The following is a 16,988-nucleotide window of genomic DNA, read 5'->3' as shown; positions in this document are numbered from 1 at the left end:
TTGGACTCTGCTGCTCCCACTCCCAAAATTAGAGTCTTCACATTCTAATTACCTGAGAAAAATGTGAACTGTGACAATTAAGCAAGACAATTCCTATTCTCACCTCCCTCTTTCTCAAGAAACCTCAGGGAATGGTTGCTGTAACCTCCCTTCAGCTGCAGGTGATCTCAATGAACTCTTTTTTTAAATTAATTAATTAATTAATTAATTAATTTATTTAATTGGCTGTGTTGGGTCTTTGTTGCTGCACACGGGCTTTCTTCTAGTTGCAGTGAGTGGGGGCTACTCTTCGTGGTGCACAGACTCCTCATTGTGGTGGCCTCTCTTGTTGCAGACCATGGGCTATAGGTGCGTGAGCTTCAGTAGTTGTGGCACACGGGCTCAACAGTTGTGGCTCACGGGTTCTAGAGCACAACAGGCTCAATGGTTGTGGTGCATGGGCTTAGCTGCTCCACGGCATGTGGTATATTCCTGGGGCAGGGATCGAACCTGTGCCCCCTGCATTGGCAGGTGGATTCTTATCCACTGCGCCACCTAAGAAGTCCTCAATGAACTCCTCTTAAAACAAGTATTTGGGTAGATTAAAAAAAAATTAACTAACAATAGCTAAGACTAAAATTAAGAACAAAGCTGCTGATTGCAGGGTTCTGGCAAGGATAGAAAAATAAACATGGATGAGGAAAGGGTGTCTTGGAAAGGAAGGGATCCATAGAGAGGAAGAGAATAGGGAGAAAAGGCGTATCTGCACAGTAGACTAGCAGGCTTTGTCCTCAACAGGCAGGACATCAGGCAAAGACTAGGAAAGCTCTGTGTCAGTAACTGGAAACCATGACCTTAGCCCTTTAAAAAGCTCTCCCAATGCCCATTCTCCTTATACTTTGACAAGGTATTAATCTTTTATCTCAGTTCAGACTTTACTCCTCAATGCTCACTTCAAATTACCTTAAATATAATAAACTGTAAAAATGGTTTATATGGGACATACACTTCAGAGATTGTACATAAACCTAGTCTAGTTAAATGTAACATTTACTGTGGTGAGGGGTGCACTCAAACTAATCATCTATCAATTCATTTTTAACTGATTAATCACAGGCTCTACTGAGCACTGTCAGGACTAAAAGTTTGTGTTCCAGTATTACAATAAAAGCTACCTCTCAAATGTTTGAAATTATTCTTCAGTTATAAAGAACATGACAAAGGAATAGTAAACAGTAAGAACAGAATAAAGGAAAAATAAGTGTCTTTTTTAGTGACTAGAATTGTTCCTACTGTAGTTAAATGTGAAAGAAATCCATCAGATTAACTCATAAAAGTTAAACATATTAAAGAAGCACTACAGGAAAAAAACTGTATGATAAATCAACAACTCACAAAAATATAATCTGATATGTATAAAATGAAAATTTTTTCAAAAAATAACCCAAAAAAACCAATAAACCCTCTTGCTTTATTTTTGTCAGAAAAACAGAACAATTTTAACGTTTCTATTTAAAATTTTAGAAATTTTTAAAATTTGTATCTTAGAATTGGGGTTATGGTTTAATATTACAGTCGATAATCTATATATCAAATATAAATACAATGAAATTACTTCTAAATACAATGAAATTACTAAAATGTAGAAGAAAATAAGCACAAACAAAATGCAATAGCTTCCATGCTACACTAAACTTAAGAAACAAAATTTTTACCTGAGGGAACAGTTGGATTGTTTTGGTGGTTTTCACTGGTAGAAACAAACAAATCTTCTTCTCCTTCAGTTGATGAGCTGGAAGAGGATTCACTGCTGAGGTCATTCTCACTAGAACTACTAGAACTGGGGAGCAATGCATATTTTCTTCGGGCTAACACTTCTCGTTTTTTCCTCTGCATTAATATCCTCTCTTTTTGTTTCTGTGTCCTCTGGGAGGAATTATTTTTCACAAATCTCTTTCTGCAAGGAAGTCTCCTTAATGAACTGCTATGAAAACAGGGTCTTTTCATTAACAATCCTGAAACAGATTCTGTCTCAGTCCGAGGCCACTTATGGGACCGTGCACTATGAGTTCTACTTTTAGCACTCAAAATTGCCTGGGAATGTCTTACAGAGACTTCTTTATCCTCATCCGAAGTCACAGTATCAGAATCTCCAAAATGCAGACTAGATGAAGGAGAAGAAAGACAATCACTAAAAGAGGAATCATTATCTTCATCACTTGGTGTTTCTAGGTGTTGTCTCAACCCTAATATTCCTTGGTTCTCTTTAGCACAATTTTGCATGTATGAAGGGCCAGCCTGCTGGCTTTTGCGTTTTTTCCTCACAACACTTTTTTCTTGCTCTTGTTGGTTACCATTCATGTCCTTCTCTTGTTTTTGAGAATCATCACACAAATGTGAGAATTCATTTCCCACTTTACTATTAATCATCTCAACTCCTGCAGGAAAACTTTTGGCTGCCCCAATGGGCTCTGGATGCAAGAGGATCCCTTTCAGACTTTCCTGTGTCTTTGGCGCATCAGAAGGAATCTCACTCTTCATATCCACTTTTAAGGTATAGAGCTTGTTATACTCAGGAGTCCATTGAGACATGGGAAACTTTAAGGAAGGCCTAGAAGACACAATAAGATATTAAAAAGATTGTTAATGTGTTTTATTATACTGTTTAAACATTTCTCAGATTCCATTGAGAATATCCCTGTAATAGGACAGAACTGCCTTCTCCGTATCAGGATATAAAATGGCTGCAAGGAGTCATTTTTCTTTGATACCTCTTACCCATATATCCAGTTTTTAGAAATAAAGACCACAGAGAATATAAGCCTACTTCAAACAGAGATCAACGATGACTGATAATGATTTAGAGGGGTGGGATAGGGAGGGTGGGAAGAAGTCGAAGGAGGGAGGGGATATATACATAAAAACAGCTGATTCACTTCGTTGTACAGCAAAAACTGGCACAACAGCATAAAGCAATTATACTCCAATAAAGAGCTTAAAAAAAAATTCTATTAACCAAAAACATGATCTTACTGTGTATCTTCCTAACTTCAGCAGCATAACATATTTGGTCAAAATCAAACAATTTCTTCAAAATCTATTATAATAAAAACAGATAAAAGGATTAGAATTCAAAAGACTTGATTGGGACTTCCCTGGTGGTCCAGTGGGTAAGAGTTCACGGCTCCCAATGCAGGGGGCCCTGGTTCGATCCCTGGTTGGGGAACTAGATCCCGCATGCATGCTGAAACTAAGAGTCCGCATGCCACAATGAAGAAGAGCCTGAGTGCTGCAACTAACACCAGGCGTGGCCAAAATAAATTAAAACAAACAAACAAACAAAACTCTGATTAGTCAATAATATTTTTCTCCTGGTATCATATTTTTAAAGTGATAATTATATCAAATACTTCCTGTACATCTAGATGTTTACTATGCTAGATGGATTACTATAAACAATGAACTAATATAAACATAGCTTCTCTTTCATGGTTCTTTCCTTTCATACTACTCTAGTCTCTATTGAGAATCTGAACTCACCAACAGGCAATAGGCACAACTACTGCATTTCATAAAGTTTTAGATACATACAGAAAGACTAGAGCCAAGACTGAGTTGCTGAAGATCATTCAGTTAAAGCAACACACCAGAACATAAAATCAAACTTTCTATAGCTAATCTGAGACTCTAAATCATTAAATCTCTGAAATTATGAGCTGCTGAACAAAGGGACTTGAAATTAAAGCATCTACATCAACGCAACATACATACAAGAATGGTAGTGCTTGTATACCAAGATAATGTAAGGTAGTAAATATGACTAAAAACAGACTATATACTCACTTAAAAGGTAGTTAATGTAACAAATGAAGACCTTTATGAGTGCTAAAAATGAACTTAAGTTTTTATTGAAGTATAACAAAGACATATATTCTAAGTTTATACCTTGATGAATTCTTACACATCTATGTAACTTGCTCCAAGATCAAGAAACGTAAGATAACCAGCACTCCAGAAATCCCCTTCCAGTCACTCCACCCACCAAGAGCTGTAACCATCAGCCTAACTTCTAACACCATAGATTAGTTTTGTACTTAACATGCACTTTGGGGGACTTCCCTGGTGGTCCAGGGGTTAAGAATCCGCCTTCCAATGCAGGGGATTCAAGTTCGATCCCTGGTCAGGAAACTCAGATCCCACGTGCCACAGGGCCACTAAACCTTCATGCCACAACTAGAGAGAAGCCTGTAACAAAAAGCCCACGCAATCAAGACCCAGCACAGCCAAAACTGAAAAACAAACCAAAAAACCCCCAAAAACCAAAAAAATGCACTTTGTAAACCACTTCCAAAAAAGAGAGGGAAAAAAGCTAGATACTTAGTAGGAAGTTTTTTCTTCTCCATAAATTACAGTTACAGGAATAAACAACTTCATAGGTATATATTTTGGTATATAATTATTATCAAATAGATGAACAGATGACAGTAATTAAAAAATGAAACAGGGACTTCCCTGGTGGCCCAGTGGTTAAGAATCCGCCTGCCAATGCAGGGGACACGGGTTTAAATCCTGGGCCAGGAAGATCCCACATGCTGCGGAGCAACTAAGCTCGTGAATCACAACTACTGACCCCACGTGCTGCAACTACTGAAGCCTCAGTGCCTAGAGCGATGCTCCACAACAAGAGCAGCTATAGCACTGAGAAGCCCACGACCGCAACAAAAAGTAGCCCCCACTTCCTACAACTAGAGAAAGCCCACATGCAGCAACGAAGACCCAACGCAGCCAAAAATATTTTAAAAATTAATAAAATTATATTTTAAAAAAAAAAAGGAACAATCTATTTCTATATGAGGCTATCAAAACCCCTATCTTCTTCAAGGGCAGGTGGTGTTGTATCCAAGATCAGTCATCAAGCCCTCTCTGGAGTTCAGCAGGGTCAGTAGTAAATGAGGAACAAAAAGATGGGTGAACACATGGGTAGAACAGTGAGCAACTATAAGAGGTGGCTAGTTATATAAGGATCACCATAATTAAATGCAAGAAAAAAACAAGTCACAACGATAACACACAGGTATATGTGATTCAAGATTCAAGCAGGTCCCACCAGGACAGCTATAATAAAAAATACAGGTAATAACAAGTGTTGGCAAGGAAGTAAAGAAATTGGAACCCTCATACATTGCTGGTGGGAATGTAAAATGGTGTATACACTTTGGAAAAGTAGTTTGGCAGTTCCTCAAAAGATTAAACACAGAGTTATCATATGATCAGCATTTCCACTCCAAGGTATACACCCAAGAGAAAAGAAAACATACATCTACATAAAAATTTATACTCACTCCTAACACCATTAGAGCCACTCAAAAGAGCCAAAAAGTGTAAACAACACAAATGTCCAACTGATGAATAAATAAATCCACAAAATGGATTAAAACTCAGTAATCAAAAGAAATGAAGTACTAATTCATGTTACAACATGATACAAACCTCAAAGCACTATGCTAAGTTAAAAAAAAAAGTCACAAAAGACCACATATTTTAAGATTCTTTTGATGGTTGTTCAACTAGTGAATATTATAAAAACCATTGAGTTCAGTACACTTAAAGAGAGACTTGTATGTGAATTATATCTCAATAAAGCTGTTGCCAAAAAGTCAACACGTAAAGCATCAAGATTTCTGGGCATCAGATAATTATGAACCCCTCTTTTGATTGACATCAAAAAAAGTCATCTCATTTGGAAAAATTTGGGGTTCTTCCAGAAGTCATGTCTCCCAGGAGTTGTGCTGAGTTGGATCTCTGAGGAAATAGTCTCTCTATGCTGAAGAAAAAAAGTATCTTAGACTCCTCATCCTTAATTACTAAGTCACCCTCTGGGTCTTGGTAATGGAGATCCTGAGAGGCAATAAAAACTCGCCAAAAGAACAGATAAATTATGAGACCAGGAATCCATAAGCGAATTTACAAAGAAGTGATTCACAGAATAATTTACTAAACGCAATTTCTTTTCCATCAGTTTATGCCCCAAAGCCAAAATAATGAACTCTTTATGGTTAACTCTACTCTGGTTTTTGGTGAATTTTGTCTGCCCAATTCAAGGTGGGTGGGAGTAAGAGAGAGAGGTGGTATATGGTGTGGTGTGTGGTATGTGCATTTGTATACCAGCAACTGTTCTCTGCATTGTCATGCAGTCCTTAGATGCAATATTAACATCCCATATTACCTGAGATGTTCCCACCAGGGGAGTACCAATGTATGCTCTATTTTGAACTAAGAAAAAGAAGAGGAGCAAGGTCATAAAAAGAAATAAATACCAATACTATGTTTTTTAACTAAAAAAGCAACAAAATTAACACAAAGGATCAATAAAGAATGTTCTGAACTCTTTGCTATTTGATAAAATCATGATCTAGTTTTTTACTTCTGTAAAAATTACTGGCTGATCTAATTTACAAAGAAGGCAAGTTTGTACTAGATATATCTATCTCCTTGGCCCCATTATGAATGGTCTGATGTTATACAGTGTTTAAATACTGAAACCATGATACCAGTCCCTCTTCCTGCTGGTTTGATCCAATCATTTTATTGCTATGTCATAATGGCAGCATACCAATTACCCCTTATAATAGTTTTGGATACACAACTAGTAGTAAATCTTGCATGAAAAAAGCACAACAGCTAAAAAGGCTAAGTTTCAAAACTATAAAATAGGGTTAGGATTTGACAATTTACATTATAAATAAAGCTTATGTGAAGGTATAAGCTTAATAAGGGGTGGCAAAAATCCATTAAGACTAGCAGTACAACTTTCAGGAACTGTACTTGTAAACAGTCATTATGATTAGTATGAAACTTGCACTACCAATGATAAATATACTTATGATTAACACAATATTTTTTATATATATATTTATTTATTTTATTTTGGCTGCACTGGGTCTTAGTTGCAGCATGCACACTCTTAGTTGCAGCATACATGTGGGATTCAGTTCCCCAACCAGGGATCAAACCCAGGCCCCCTGCATTGGGAGCACAGGAGTCCTATCCAGCGCACCACCAGAGAAGTCCCATGATTAACACAGTTTAAATTTTAAATTTTTTAAATAAAAATAATTTTACAGAACTCTAAAGGAACAAGATTTTAAAAGAAATGCATAATTTTGAATTTTCTATAAAAGTTTTAGAGGTTTTCAGAAAATGAAGTAGAAATATGTTTGCTGTTTATCTTCTTTCATATTAATTAAATGGAAAAAATTAATATTTGTGCCACATGCATGTTTTAAACTTTTCTCTTTCAGGATATTTATTTTACTTTGTGCCAGTTTAAGAATACTAAATCAAGTGCCTGACAGAATACTCTTTCCTATTATTTAAATGCTTTATAATAATCTCTACTTATAGCTAGATAATACAGACAGTATACTTTACATATTCCGAAACAGTGAAAATTTCATTAGCAAGAAAGAACAGTATCAACAGAGTGAAAAGGCGACCCACGGAATAGGAGAAAATATTTGTAAATCATACACCCGATAGTATGAAGGAAATATACAGAACTCCTGTAACTCAACAGCAACAAGGACAAACCGCCCAATTAACTGTTAACACAGGGGACTTCCCTGGCCGTCCAGTGGTTAAGAATCTGCCTTCCAATGCAGGAGCCATGGGTTTGATCCCTGGATCGGGAACTAAGATCCTACATGCCGCTGGGCAACTAACCCCATGCGCCACAACTAGAGAGCCCTCTCACCACAACTAGAGAGCCCACACACCACAGCTAAGGTCTGACGCAGCCATAAATAAATAAATAAAGGAAGGGCTTGAATAGTCATTCCTCCAAAGAAGATATACAATAAGCACATGAAATAAGCACGTGTCAATAAGCACATGAAAATATGCTCAATGACTTCACTAACCATTAAGTTAGTCAAAAATACAATGAGATACCACTTCACAGCCATTAGGAAGGCTATATAAATAAATAAGTGTTGGTAAGGATGTACAAAAACTGGAACCCTTATACACTGATGGTGGGAACATAAAATGGTGCAGTAGCTGTGGGAAAGGGTGCAGCAATTCCCAAAAAAATCAACACAATTACTGTACGATCTAGCAATTCCATTTCTGGGCATATACCTAAAAGAAAGAAGGGACTTAGATATTTGCACACACATGTTCACAGCATTATTCACAATAGCCAAAAAGGTGGAAGCAACCTAAGTGTCCAATGACTGACAAAAGGATAAACAAAACGTGGTACACATACAATGGAATGTTCAGCTTCAAAAATTTAGGAGGGAATCCACACAAAAACCTGCACACATATGTTTACAGCAGCTTTATTCATAACTGGCAAAACTTGAAACCAAGATGTCCTTTAGGAGATGAATGAATAAACTGTGGTTTATCCAGACAATGGAATATTATTTAGTGCTACAGAGAAGCTACCAAGCAATGAAAAGACATGGAAGAACCTTAAATGCATTATTAAGTGAAAGAAACCAATCTGGAAAGGCTACACTGTATATGATTTCAACCTATTTAACATTCTGGAAAAGGAGAAACTATGGAGACAATCAGTGGTTGCAGGGCAGGGGGCTGGGGGAGGGGAAACAATGAATAGGTAGACCACAGAGGATTTTTAGGGCAGTGAAAATACTCTGATATCATGATGATGACTACATGCCATGATACATTTGTCTAAACCCACAGAATGTACACCACCAAGAGTGAACCCTAAGGTAAACCATGAACCTTTGAGTGATTACAATGGGTCAATTTAGGTTCGTCTTTGGTTAAAAAAAAAAAAAGTTTCTTTTGATGACTGATATTGATAACAGGGAAGGCTATGCATATGTGGGGGCAGAAAGTGTATGAGAAATCTCTAAACTTCCCTTTCAATTTTGCTGTAAACATAAAACTGCTTCAAAAAATTTTTTCAAAAAAGAAGGAAATTCTGACACATGCTACAACATGGATGGACCTTGAGGACACTACGTTGTGAACTAAGCCAGTTACAAAAGGTCAAATAGTATGACTACACTTGTATGAGGTACCTAGAGTAGTCAAATTAATAAAGACAGAAAGTAGAATGGTGGCTGCCACGGACTAGGGTGAGAGGGGAATGGCAGTTAGTGTTACATGGGTACAGAGTTTTGGCTGGGGAATACAAAAAAGTTCTGGACATGGATGGTGATGGTTATACAACACAGCAATGTGAATGTATTTAATGCCAAACCATACACTTAAAAATGGTTAAAACAGTAAATTTTATATTATGTATAATTTGGTATAATTATGTATAATTTGGCATACCACCAAAAAAACAAAAAAAAATCCCTATACATCTAATCCTATTGTGGCATCTGTTTCTCTTTTCCCCATCACTCTATATCACATCCTGATTTTTGTAAAGTAACTGACTTGCCAATTAAATGAAATTATCTCATTTATTGTACATTGTACAAGTCCCCTCACTAGAATGGAAGTTCAAAGAAAGCAGAAACCTTGTCTGTCCTATTTATTGACTGATTTGTACTAACTAAAACAGGTGACTGGCACATAGTAGACACTCAATGAATATTTATTTTTTAATTGGATTAATCGGTAAAAGAATGCATGGCTAAAAGTAAAAAATGACTGCTGTATTTTTTGCTTGGGTAACTAAGAACATGATGATACCAATCACTAGATAGGAAAGTGGAGAATATGAAGAATGAAAATAATAGTAACAACAAAATCATGTGATAATAATGTCTGATTAGGACTTCATGAACATTTACTATGGCCCAATTTTCAGTTATAGAAGCTCTAGAACCACAGAAGACATTTGTCTTGTTTTTAGGAGTCCAATACACCCTTAAAGTAACAGAAATTGATCTCAAAAGAGAACAGCAGGACTTCCTAGGTGGTGCAGTGGTAAAGAATCCGCCTGCCAAGGCAGGGGACACGGGTTCGAGCCCTGCCCTGGGAAGATTCCACATGCCACGGAGCAACTAAGCCCGTGCGCCACAAAAAAAAAAAAAGAGAGAGAACAGCAGGGAAATAAGAGATTTTTCTTCTCTATAAAATTGGTAAACCTGATCTACATTGCTACTTCTCAATGCACAGTAAGTATTAAATAGAAAAGTGGCTGCCTCTTCCAGAAAGTCTGTAGAGACCACTTTTAATGTCTCTGAGAGCATCACGGTCCAAGGTTAAAAAATAAACCTTTAGGGACTTCCCCAGTGGTCCAGTGGTTAAGACTCCACGCTCCCAATGCAGGGGCCTGGGTTCGATCCTTGGTCAGAGAACTAGATTCCACATGCTGCAACTAACAGCCCACATGCCGCAATGAAGATCCTGCGTGCCGCAACTAAGGCCAAGCACAGCCAAATAAATAAATAAATAATAAAAGTTTAAACAAATAAATCTTCAAACCAGAGAATTGGCTGTATTCAGTCATACACATGTTTTGTTTTTATTTGGACTGCACAACTGTGTTTTATTTGGCCTGCACAACTCGGGGGGGTGGGGGGGCACGGGGAACCCGATGGTTAATGGTGAGACACCACAGGCATTCTCACTAAAATCAAGGGAAAAAATGGTTTTCATCACAGTATAACACTGTTCTGGAAAGGCTAGCCAAGTCATTCAAACAAAAGAATGGACATAAATACTAAAAAGGAGGTGATTTTTTATCATTATTCGAAGATGACATCGACACATGAGATCAACAGGATAACCACTGGAAACAGTAAGATAGGCCAGTTATTTGTAGGTTTATCAAAATAATACTCCAAAATTAAAGACTTTCCTTTAAATAAACAGTACCTAGTTAGAAAATATTACAGAATAACAAAAATATACCATTCACTATAGAGATGAAAAGATTTAATACCTAGTATCAAATTTAACAAGAGAAACACAGAGCCTATAAGAAACAACTATTATTATGTCAATTATGCAAAAATTAATGGGAAGATTTTTCAATTATAAAACAAGGGAAACTAGCATTCCAGTTCTCTTCATCTTCAAAAGTTCTGTTATCCACAATCCTCTAGAATACTGTCGATCTGTTCATAGTTTTATGTTAAGCCGCTCTGAATTTCTCCTCACCTTTCAAACTAAAATCTTGAAAAACCCTCTGAGTAGAGAAAGGGAAGGACAGGGAGTCTCACTGGATGGCTCTATGCAGATATAAAAGGGAGTATCCTATTATTTCTTAGAGTCACAAGTCAGTCTTAGGGTTGCATTTCAAAGTAAGTGAATTAAGAATGATTCATATGGAGAGTGAAAGGATTGAGACCTGAATCCAGAGATGTTTACACCACTCCTTAACCTAAACAGATATCCATAGAGACAATGCCTTGAGAGGAACTGGACATGGGATATCCATCTTCCATTCCATGCTGCCCTGGATATTACAAGGATAAATCAAAAATTATCTGCACTCTGGCTGTAGAATTCATTTTAATTCACTTTTAGAAAAGACAAATACCATAACAGTCCATCTGTCTGAAAGCAGAGGCATAACTAAGGCTGCAGCCTGTGAGACGTGAGCGTCCATGGATGCCATAAGGGTTGTTTAGCTTTAATCATATATCTGCAGAAATTGTTCTGTGTTACTGCTGCTACTTCACTTTAATTGAGAGATTCAAATAATACACCCCCCACCCCCCCAAAAAAAGACACATATCATTTTTCAACATAATCTCATTGCTTTTCAATATACTTTGTCCATCTGTCAACAGGCCTTCATATTTCCTCATTAAAACATGTTTTAGGGGAGGGTGGGGGGGGGTCAAGGGAGGGAAGGAATACGGGAATATGTGTATAAATACAGATGATTGAACTTGGTGTACCTCAAAAAATAAATAAATAAATAAAAGAAAAAAAAAAAACACACACATGTTTTAGGCTAACCTGCAAGCCACGAATGCACTGCTGTCTTCACTTCTTCATTAGAAGTGAGTCTTCATCTGCCTAGGGCTGCTTTCAGGGGACCAAACAGGTGAAAGTCTGATGGAGCAAGATCAGGACTATAGGGAGGATGCTTTAACACCTCAAAACGAAGTTTTTGCAGAATGTCGACAGTGTGGGCAGAAGTAGGCAGAGGTGCATTGCCATGCAAGATGACAACGCCCTAAGATAGCAGTCCTCTACATTTAATCTGAAGTTTAGGCTTCAGCTCTTCAGTAAGCATCTCACTGTAACAAGCACTGTTGATTGTTGACCCTTTTCCCTGATAATGTTCCAATACTGGCCCTTGAGAATCCCAGAAAACTGTAAGCATCAATTTTCCAGCTGATGGTTGTTGACTTTTGAACTTTTTCTTCGTTGGCAATTGAGGATGTTTCCATTCCATACTCTGCCGTTTACTCTCAGGCTCATAGTGATGAATCCATGTCTCGTCACCAGTAATGATTCTCTTTAAGAAACTTTCACCTTCCTTAGAATATCAGTCCAAATTTTGTTTGCAGATATCCAAATGCCTCTGTTTATACTCTTCTGTGAGTTGTTTCAGTACCCATCTCACAAAAAGTTTTCGAAATCTAAGTCTGTCGTGGATTACTTCGTTATGAGGTGTTAAACATCTTCTCTATAGCCCTGATCTTGCTCCATCAGACTTTCACCTCTTTGGTTTCCTGAAAGCAGCCTTATGCGGACGAAGATTCACTTCTGATGAAGAAGTGAAGACAGCAGTGCATTTGTGGCTCGCAACTCAGCCTAAAACATTTTTTAATGAGGGAGTGTGAAAGCTTGTTTTTTCTGCTTTTGTTTTTTTATTGGCTGCATTAGGTCTTTGTTGCTGCACGCAGGCTTTCTCTAGTTATAGAGAGTGGGCGGGGGGCCTATTCTTCGTTGCAGTGCGCAGACTTCTCATGGTGGTGGCTTCTCTTGTTGCGTGGCTTCTCTTGTTGCGGAGCACAGGCTCTAGGTGCACGGGCTTCAGTAGCTGTGGCACGTAGGCTCAATAGCTGTGACTCACAGGGCTCTAGAGTGTAGGCTCAGTAGTTGTGGCACACTGGCTTAGCTGCTCTGAGATGTGTGGGATCTACCCAGACCAGGGCTCGAACCTCTGTACCCTGCATTGGCAGGTAGATACTTAACCACTGTGCCACCAGGGAAGCCCACAAAAGCTTGTTGACAGATGGACAAAATGTATTGAAAAGCAAGGAGATTATGTCAAAAAATGATGTATATGTCTTTTCTAAAAGTTAATTAAAATAAATTCTATAGCCAGAGTGCAGATATTTTTGATTCACCCTCGTATTACTCATGGTATTAAAAGGAATGAAGCTATAGCACAATGAAGATATAGTACACTGGAATTTAGAACTGTCAGACTCTGAAAGTTGCCTTATGAGAGTTCTGCCCAGGATCACTATCTCTCCGAAAGGGTAAAGAGGAACCAAGAGCACAGAAAGTACCCAGTTTACATGTAGAGTTCACATGGGTTGATTATCTCATCTAAGGCTTACTCTGTGAATGTAGAATTTTCGTGCCCCACCCTCCCAGTACAAACTTGACCTAAAATGACTCAGGGTAGAGAATTAGCTGATTAACCAAACCACCAAGAGGAAGATTTCAAGACTAAGAAGTCTTATAAAATATCTCCAAAATATTCTAGGAAGCTAGAAAAAATAAAGGCATTACAATAATAACCAAAAAAGTTATAGTGAATCTAAGAAGTTTGGGAGAACATTAATGAAACAGAAATACTCAACGGATACTGAGTGAAAGGAAAGGTGATTATCCACTTTTAAGTGGGATCATTGACAGAAAGGAGTAAATAGGCAAGCAAAGGTAAGTGTTATTCATTTGTGTACTAAAAACATCTGGGTTAAAGTCTCTGCCTCCAACTAGCTGTGTAATCTAGGGCATATTATTTAAACTAACACTGTTTCTCCTCTATAAAACTGGGACAATAATAGTATCTACCTCATAAAAGTGCTTTAAGGGTTAATGAGAGTACCTACAAGACTGTCTGGCATAATGGCTGTTATTAATTCCTTTTCTAGAGGAGCATTTACACACATAAGACATACAATGTTTAAGGCCTTCCTTATAACTAGAAATCCTTGGAGTCAAAGATGGGCATAAAATCGACTAAAGGACTAAGATTCTTTCGCACAGAATCTATGAAAGCAAATAACTCTAGACTCTCCTTTACTACGGAGAATTAGTTTGTGGAGCTGGATGTTTCAGCTCCCTAATTTCTCATACTAGACATTTTACTTCTGGGAAAAGAGAAACTAAATCTCTCTCAAAGAATAGGTTTCTATTACTCAATGAACTTAATGATTTTCTTGTTTGTCTTGTTTAAAGTACTCTAAAATCCCTAAGTATTACTCATCAAAGAAAAACACAGCTAGCATCTATTTAGGTCTCCTATCAGTACAAACTGGGTGGAGTTCAATATATTATAGAGAGTCTACTGTTCTACTCACGACTGTGTTTTTACCATGGCCAGTAGCAAAATGAAGGGTGTATCTATCCTGGCAAGCCTGAAGAGTATCGAGCAGTAAGTTTTAACTACTTAGGAAGGCAGTATTATAAATTATAGGGTACAATACATGAATGTCTAATATTTCTGGCCTGGACTTTGGAATTTATATTACAACATGAAACATGAGATACAAAGATATTGCTAATTATCTATTACATAAAATATATTCTATGAAAGAATCAACCGAAAAACGCTTATATGCAAAGAACTACAAAACTGTACAACACAATCCTCATAAGTGGAAAGATATCTCATTTCTGAATGAGCAAACACTCCGAACTGGCTCTGTTACAAATTAAAAGAAAGATACAAACCTTTCTCTTTTTTTTTTTTTTTGGCCGTGTGGCATGTGGGATCTTAGTTTCCAGACCAGGAATCGAACCCAGGCCCCCTGCAGTGGAAGCTCGGAGTCTTAACTACCAGACCACCAGGGAAGTCCCTAAATTTTTAAAATATAAAACATAAATAGGGGACTTCCCTGGTGGTGCAGTGGTTACGAATCCACCTACCAATGCAGGGGACAGGGGTTCGAGCCCCGCTCTGGGAAGATCCCACATGCTGCAGAGCAACTAAGCCCATGTGCCACAACTACTGAGCCTGCGCTTTAGAGCCCATAAGCCACAACTACCGAGCCCACAACTACGGAAGCCCCCACACCTAGAGCCCATGCTCCACAACAAGAGAAGCCACCACAATGAGAAGCCTGCACACCCTATCAAAGAGAAGCCCCCACTCGCCACAACTAGAGAAAGCCCATGCACAGCAACAAACACCCAATGCAGACAAAACCTAAAAAAAAAAATTTGGAAAAAAAAAAAAACACCATCACCACAGACATGATAGGCCTTTAAACACATCATTTTTTAAAATAGTCTGAAGACATAAATGTAAAGACTAATTCAAATTCATACTGTTTGCATTCGGTTTCTCATCATTTTGTTCACTGGAGATTTCAAATAATCAGCATTTAAAATGATAACTATACAGTTACATATATAACTGAGGAGGGCAGAAGTGAAAGGTAAAATTTGAACTCAAAACAGTTTTTGTTTTTCCTTTCTTACAAATCAAGCATTAATTTTTACAACAAAGATAAAACTAGGGTATATCCTATTATCACCTATATGTGGAATCTAAAAAAATAAAATGAATGAATGTAACAAAATAGACTCACAGATATAGAGAAGAAACTAGTAGTTACTACTGAGGAGAGAGGAGGAGGGAGGACAAGATAGGAGTAGGGGATTAAGAGGTACAAACTACTATATATAAAATAAATAAGCTACAAGGATATATTGTACAGCACAGGGAAATATAGGCATTATTTTATGATAACTTTAAATGCAGTATAATCTATAAAAATACCGAACCACTATGTTGTACACCTGAAACCAATATTGTAAACACACTACACTTCAATTAAAACTTAAGGGCTTCCTAGGTGGTGCAGTGGTTAAGTATTCACCTGCCAATGCAGGGGACATGGGTTCTATCCCTGTTCCAGGAAGATCCCACATGCCGCGGAGCAACTAAGCCTGTGCGCCACAACTACTGAGCCTGTGCTTTAGAGCCCATGAGCCACAACTATTGAGTCCATGTGCTGCAACTACTGAAGCCCACACACCTAGAGCCCCTGCTCCGCAACAAGAGAAGCCACAGCAATGAGGAGCCCACACACCACAATGAAGGGTAGCCCCCACTCACAATTAAAGAAAGCCCGCGCACAGCAAAAAAGACCCAACCCAGCCCAAAAAATTAATTAATTAATTAATTTTAAAAAGGGCATATGCATACAATAAGTTGCTATGCAGCCTTTAAAAATGAGGCAGGCTTGAGATAGCTTCCTCCACAAGAGGGCAGACAGCAGTATCAAGCAGTGTCAGCAGTATTTCGTCTTGTGGAACTGAAAACCACAGCCACAGAAAGATAGAGAAAATGAAAAAGCAGAGGACTTTGAAGGGAAAGGATAAAACCCCAGAAAAACAACTAAATGAAGAGGAGATAGGCACCCTTACAGAAAAAGAATTCAGAATAATGACAGCGTAGATGATCCAGGACTTTGAAAAAAGACTGGATGCAAAGATCGAAAAGTTTACCAAAGACCTAGAAGAATTAAAGAACAAACAAACAGAGATATGCAACACAATAACGGAAATGAAAAATACACTAGAAGGAACCAATAGCAGATTAACTGAGGCAGAAGGGTGAATAAGTGACCTGGAAGACAGAACGGTGATAATCACAGATGCAGAAAAGAATAAAGAATGAAAAGAACTGAAGACAGCCTAAGAGACCTCTGGGACAGTGTTAAACGCACCAACATTCGCATTATAGGGGTCCCAGAAGGAGAAGAGAGAGAGAAAGGACCTGAGAAAATACTGGAAGAGATTATAGTTGAAAACGTCCCTAACATGGGAAAGGAAATAGCTACCCAAGTCCAGGAAGCGCAGAGAGTCCCAGGCAGGATAAACACAAGGAGAAACACACCAAGACATATAGTAGTCAAGTTGACAAA

The 16,988-nt window shown here is 37.9% G+C and overlaps 1 protein-coding gene across 8 annotated transcripts in view; it reads right to left on the bottom strand.

Moving 5' to 3' along the window:
* RNF111 (ring finger protein 111) overlaps positions 1-16,988 on the bottom strand; it is a 93,709-nt gene that overhangs the window by 47,381 nt on the left and 29,340 nt on the right. For 7 of the 8 annotated variants that reach the window (XR_009051402.1, XR_009051403.1, XM_057722570.1 and 4 more), the window contains one exon: positions 1,695-2,590. Coding sequence is in view for 6 of the 8 variants with exons in the window: in XM_057722570.1 (XP_057578553.1) it covers positions 1,695-2,590 (896 nt within the window). In the remaining 2 variants the exon portion in view is untranslated. Of the gene's footprint in view, positions 1-1,694; positions 2,591-3,012; positions 3,291-16,988 lie in introns of those variants that run through there. The other variant, XM_057722574.1, reaches the window with a different exon arrangement.

The sequence above is a fragment of the Hippopotamus amphibius genome, chromosome 2 (genome assembly GCF_030028045.1).
Source record: "Hippopotamus amphibius kiboko isolate mHipAmp2 chromosome 2, mHipAmp2.hap2, whole genome shotgun sequence".
NCBI classification, from domain to species: domain Eukaryota; kingdom Metazoa; phylum Chordata; class Mammalia; order Artiodactyla; family Hippopotamidae; genus Hippopotamus; species Hippopotamus amphibius.
This window is presented reverse-complemented; position numbering and strand designations above follow the sequence as displayed.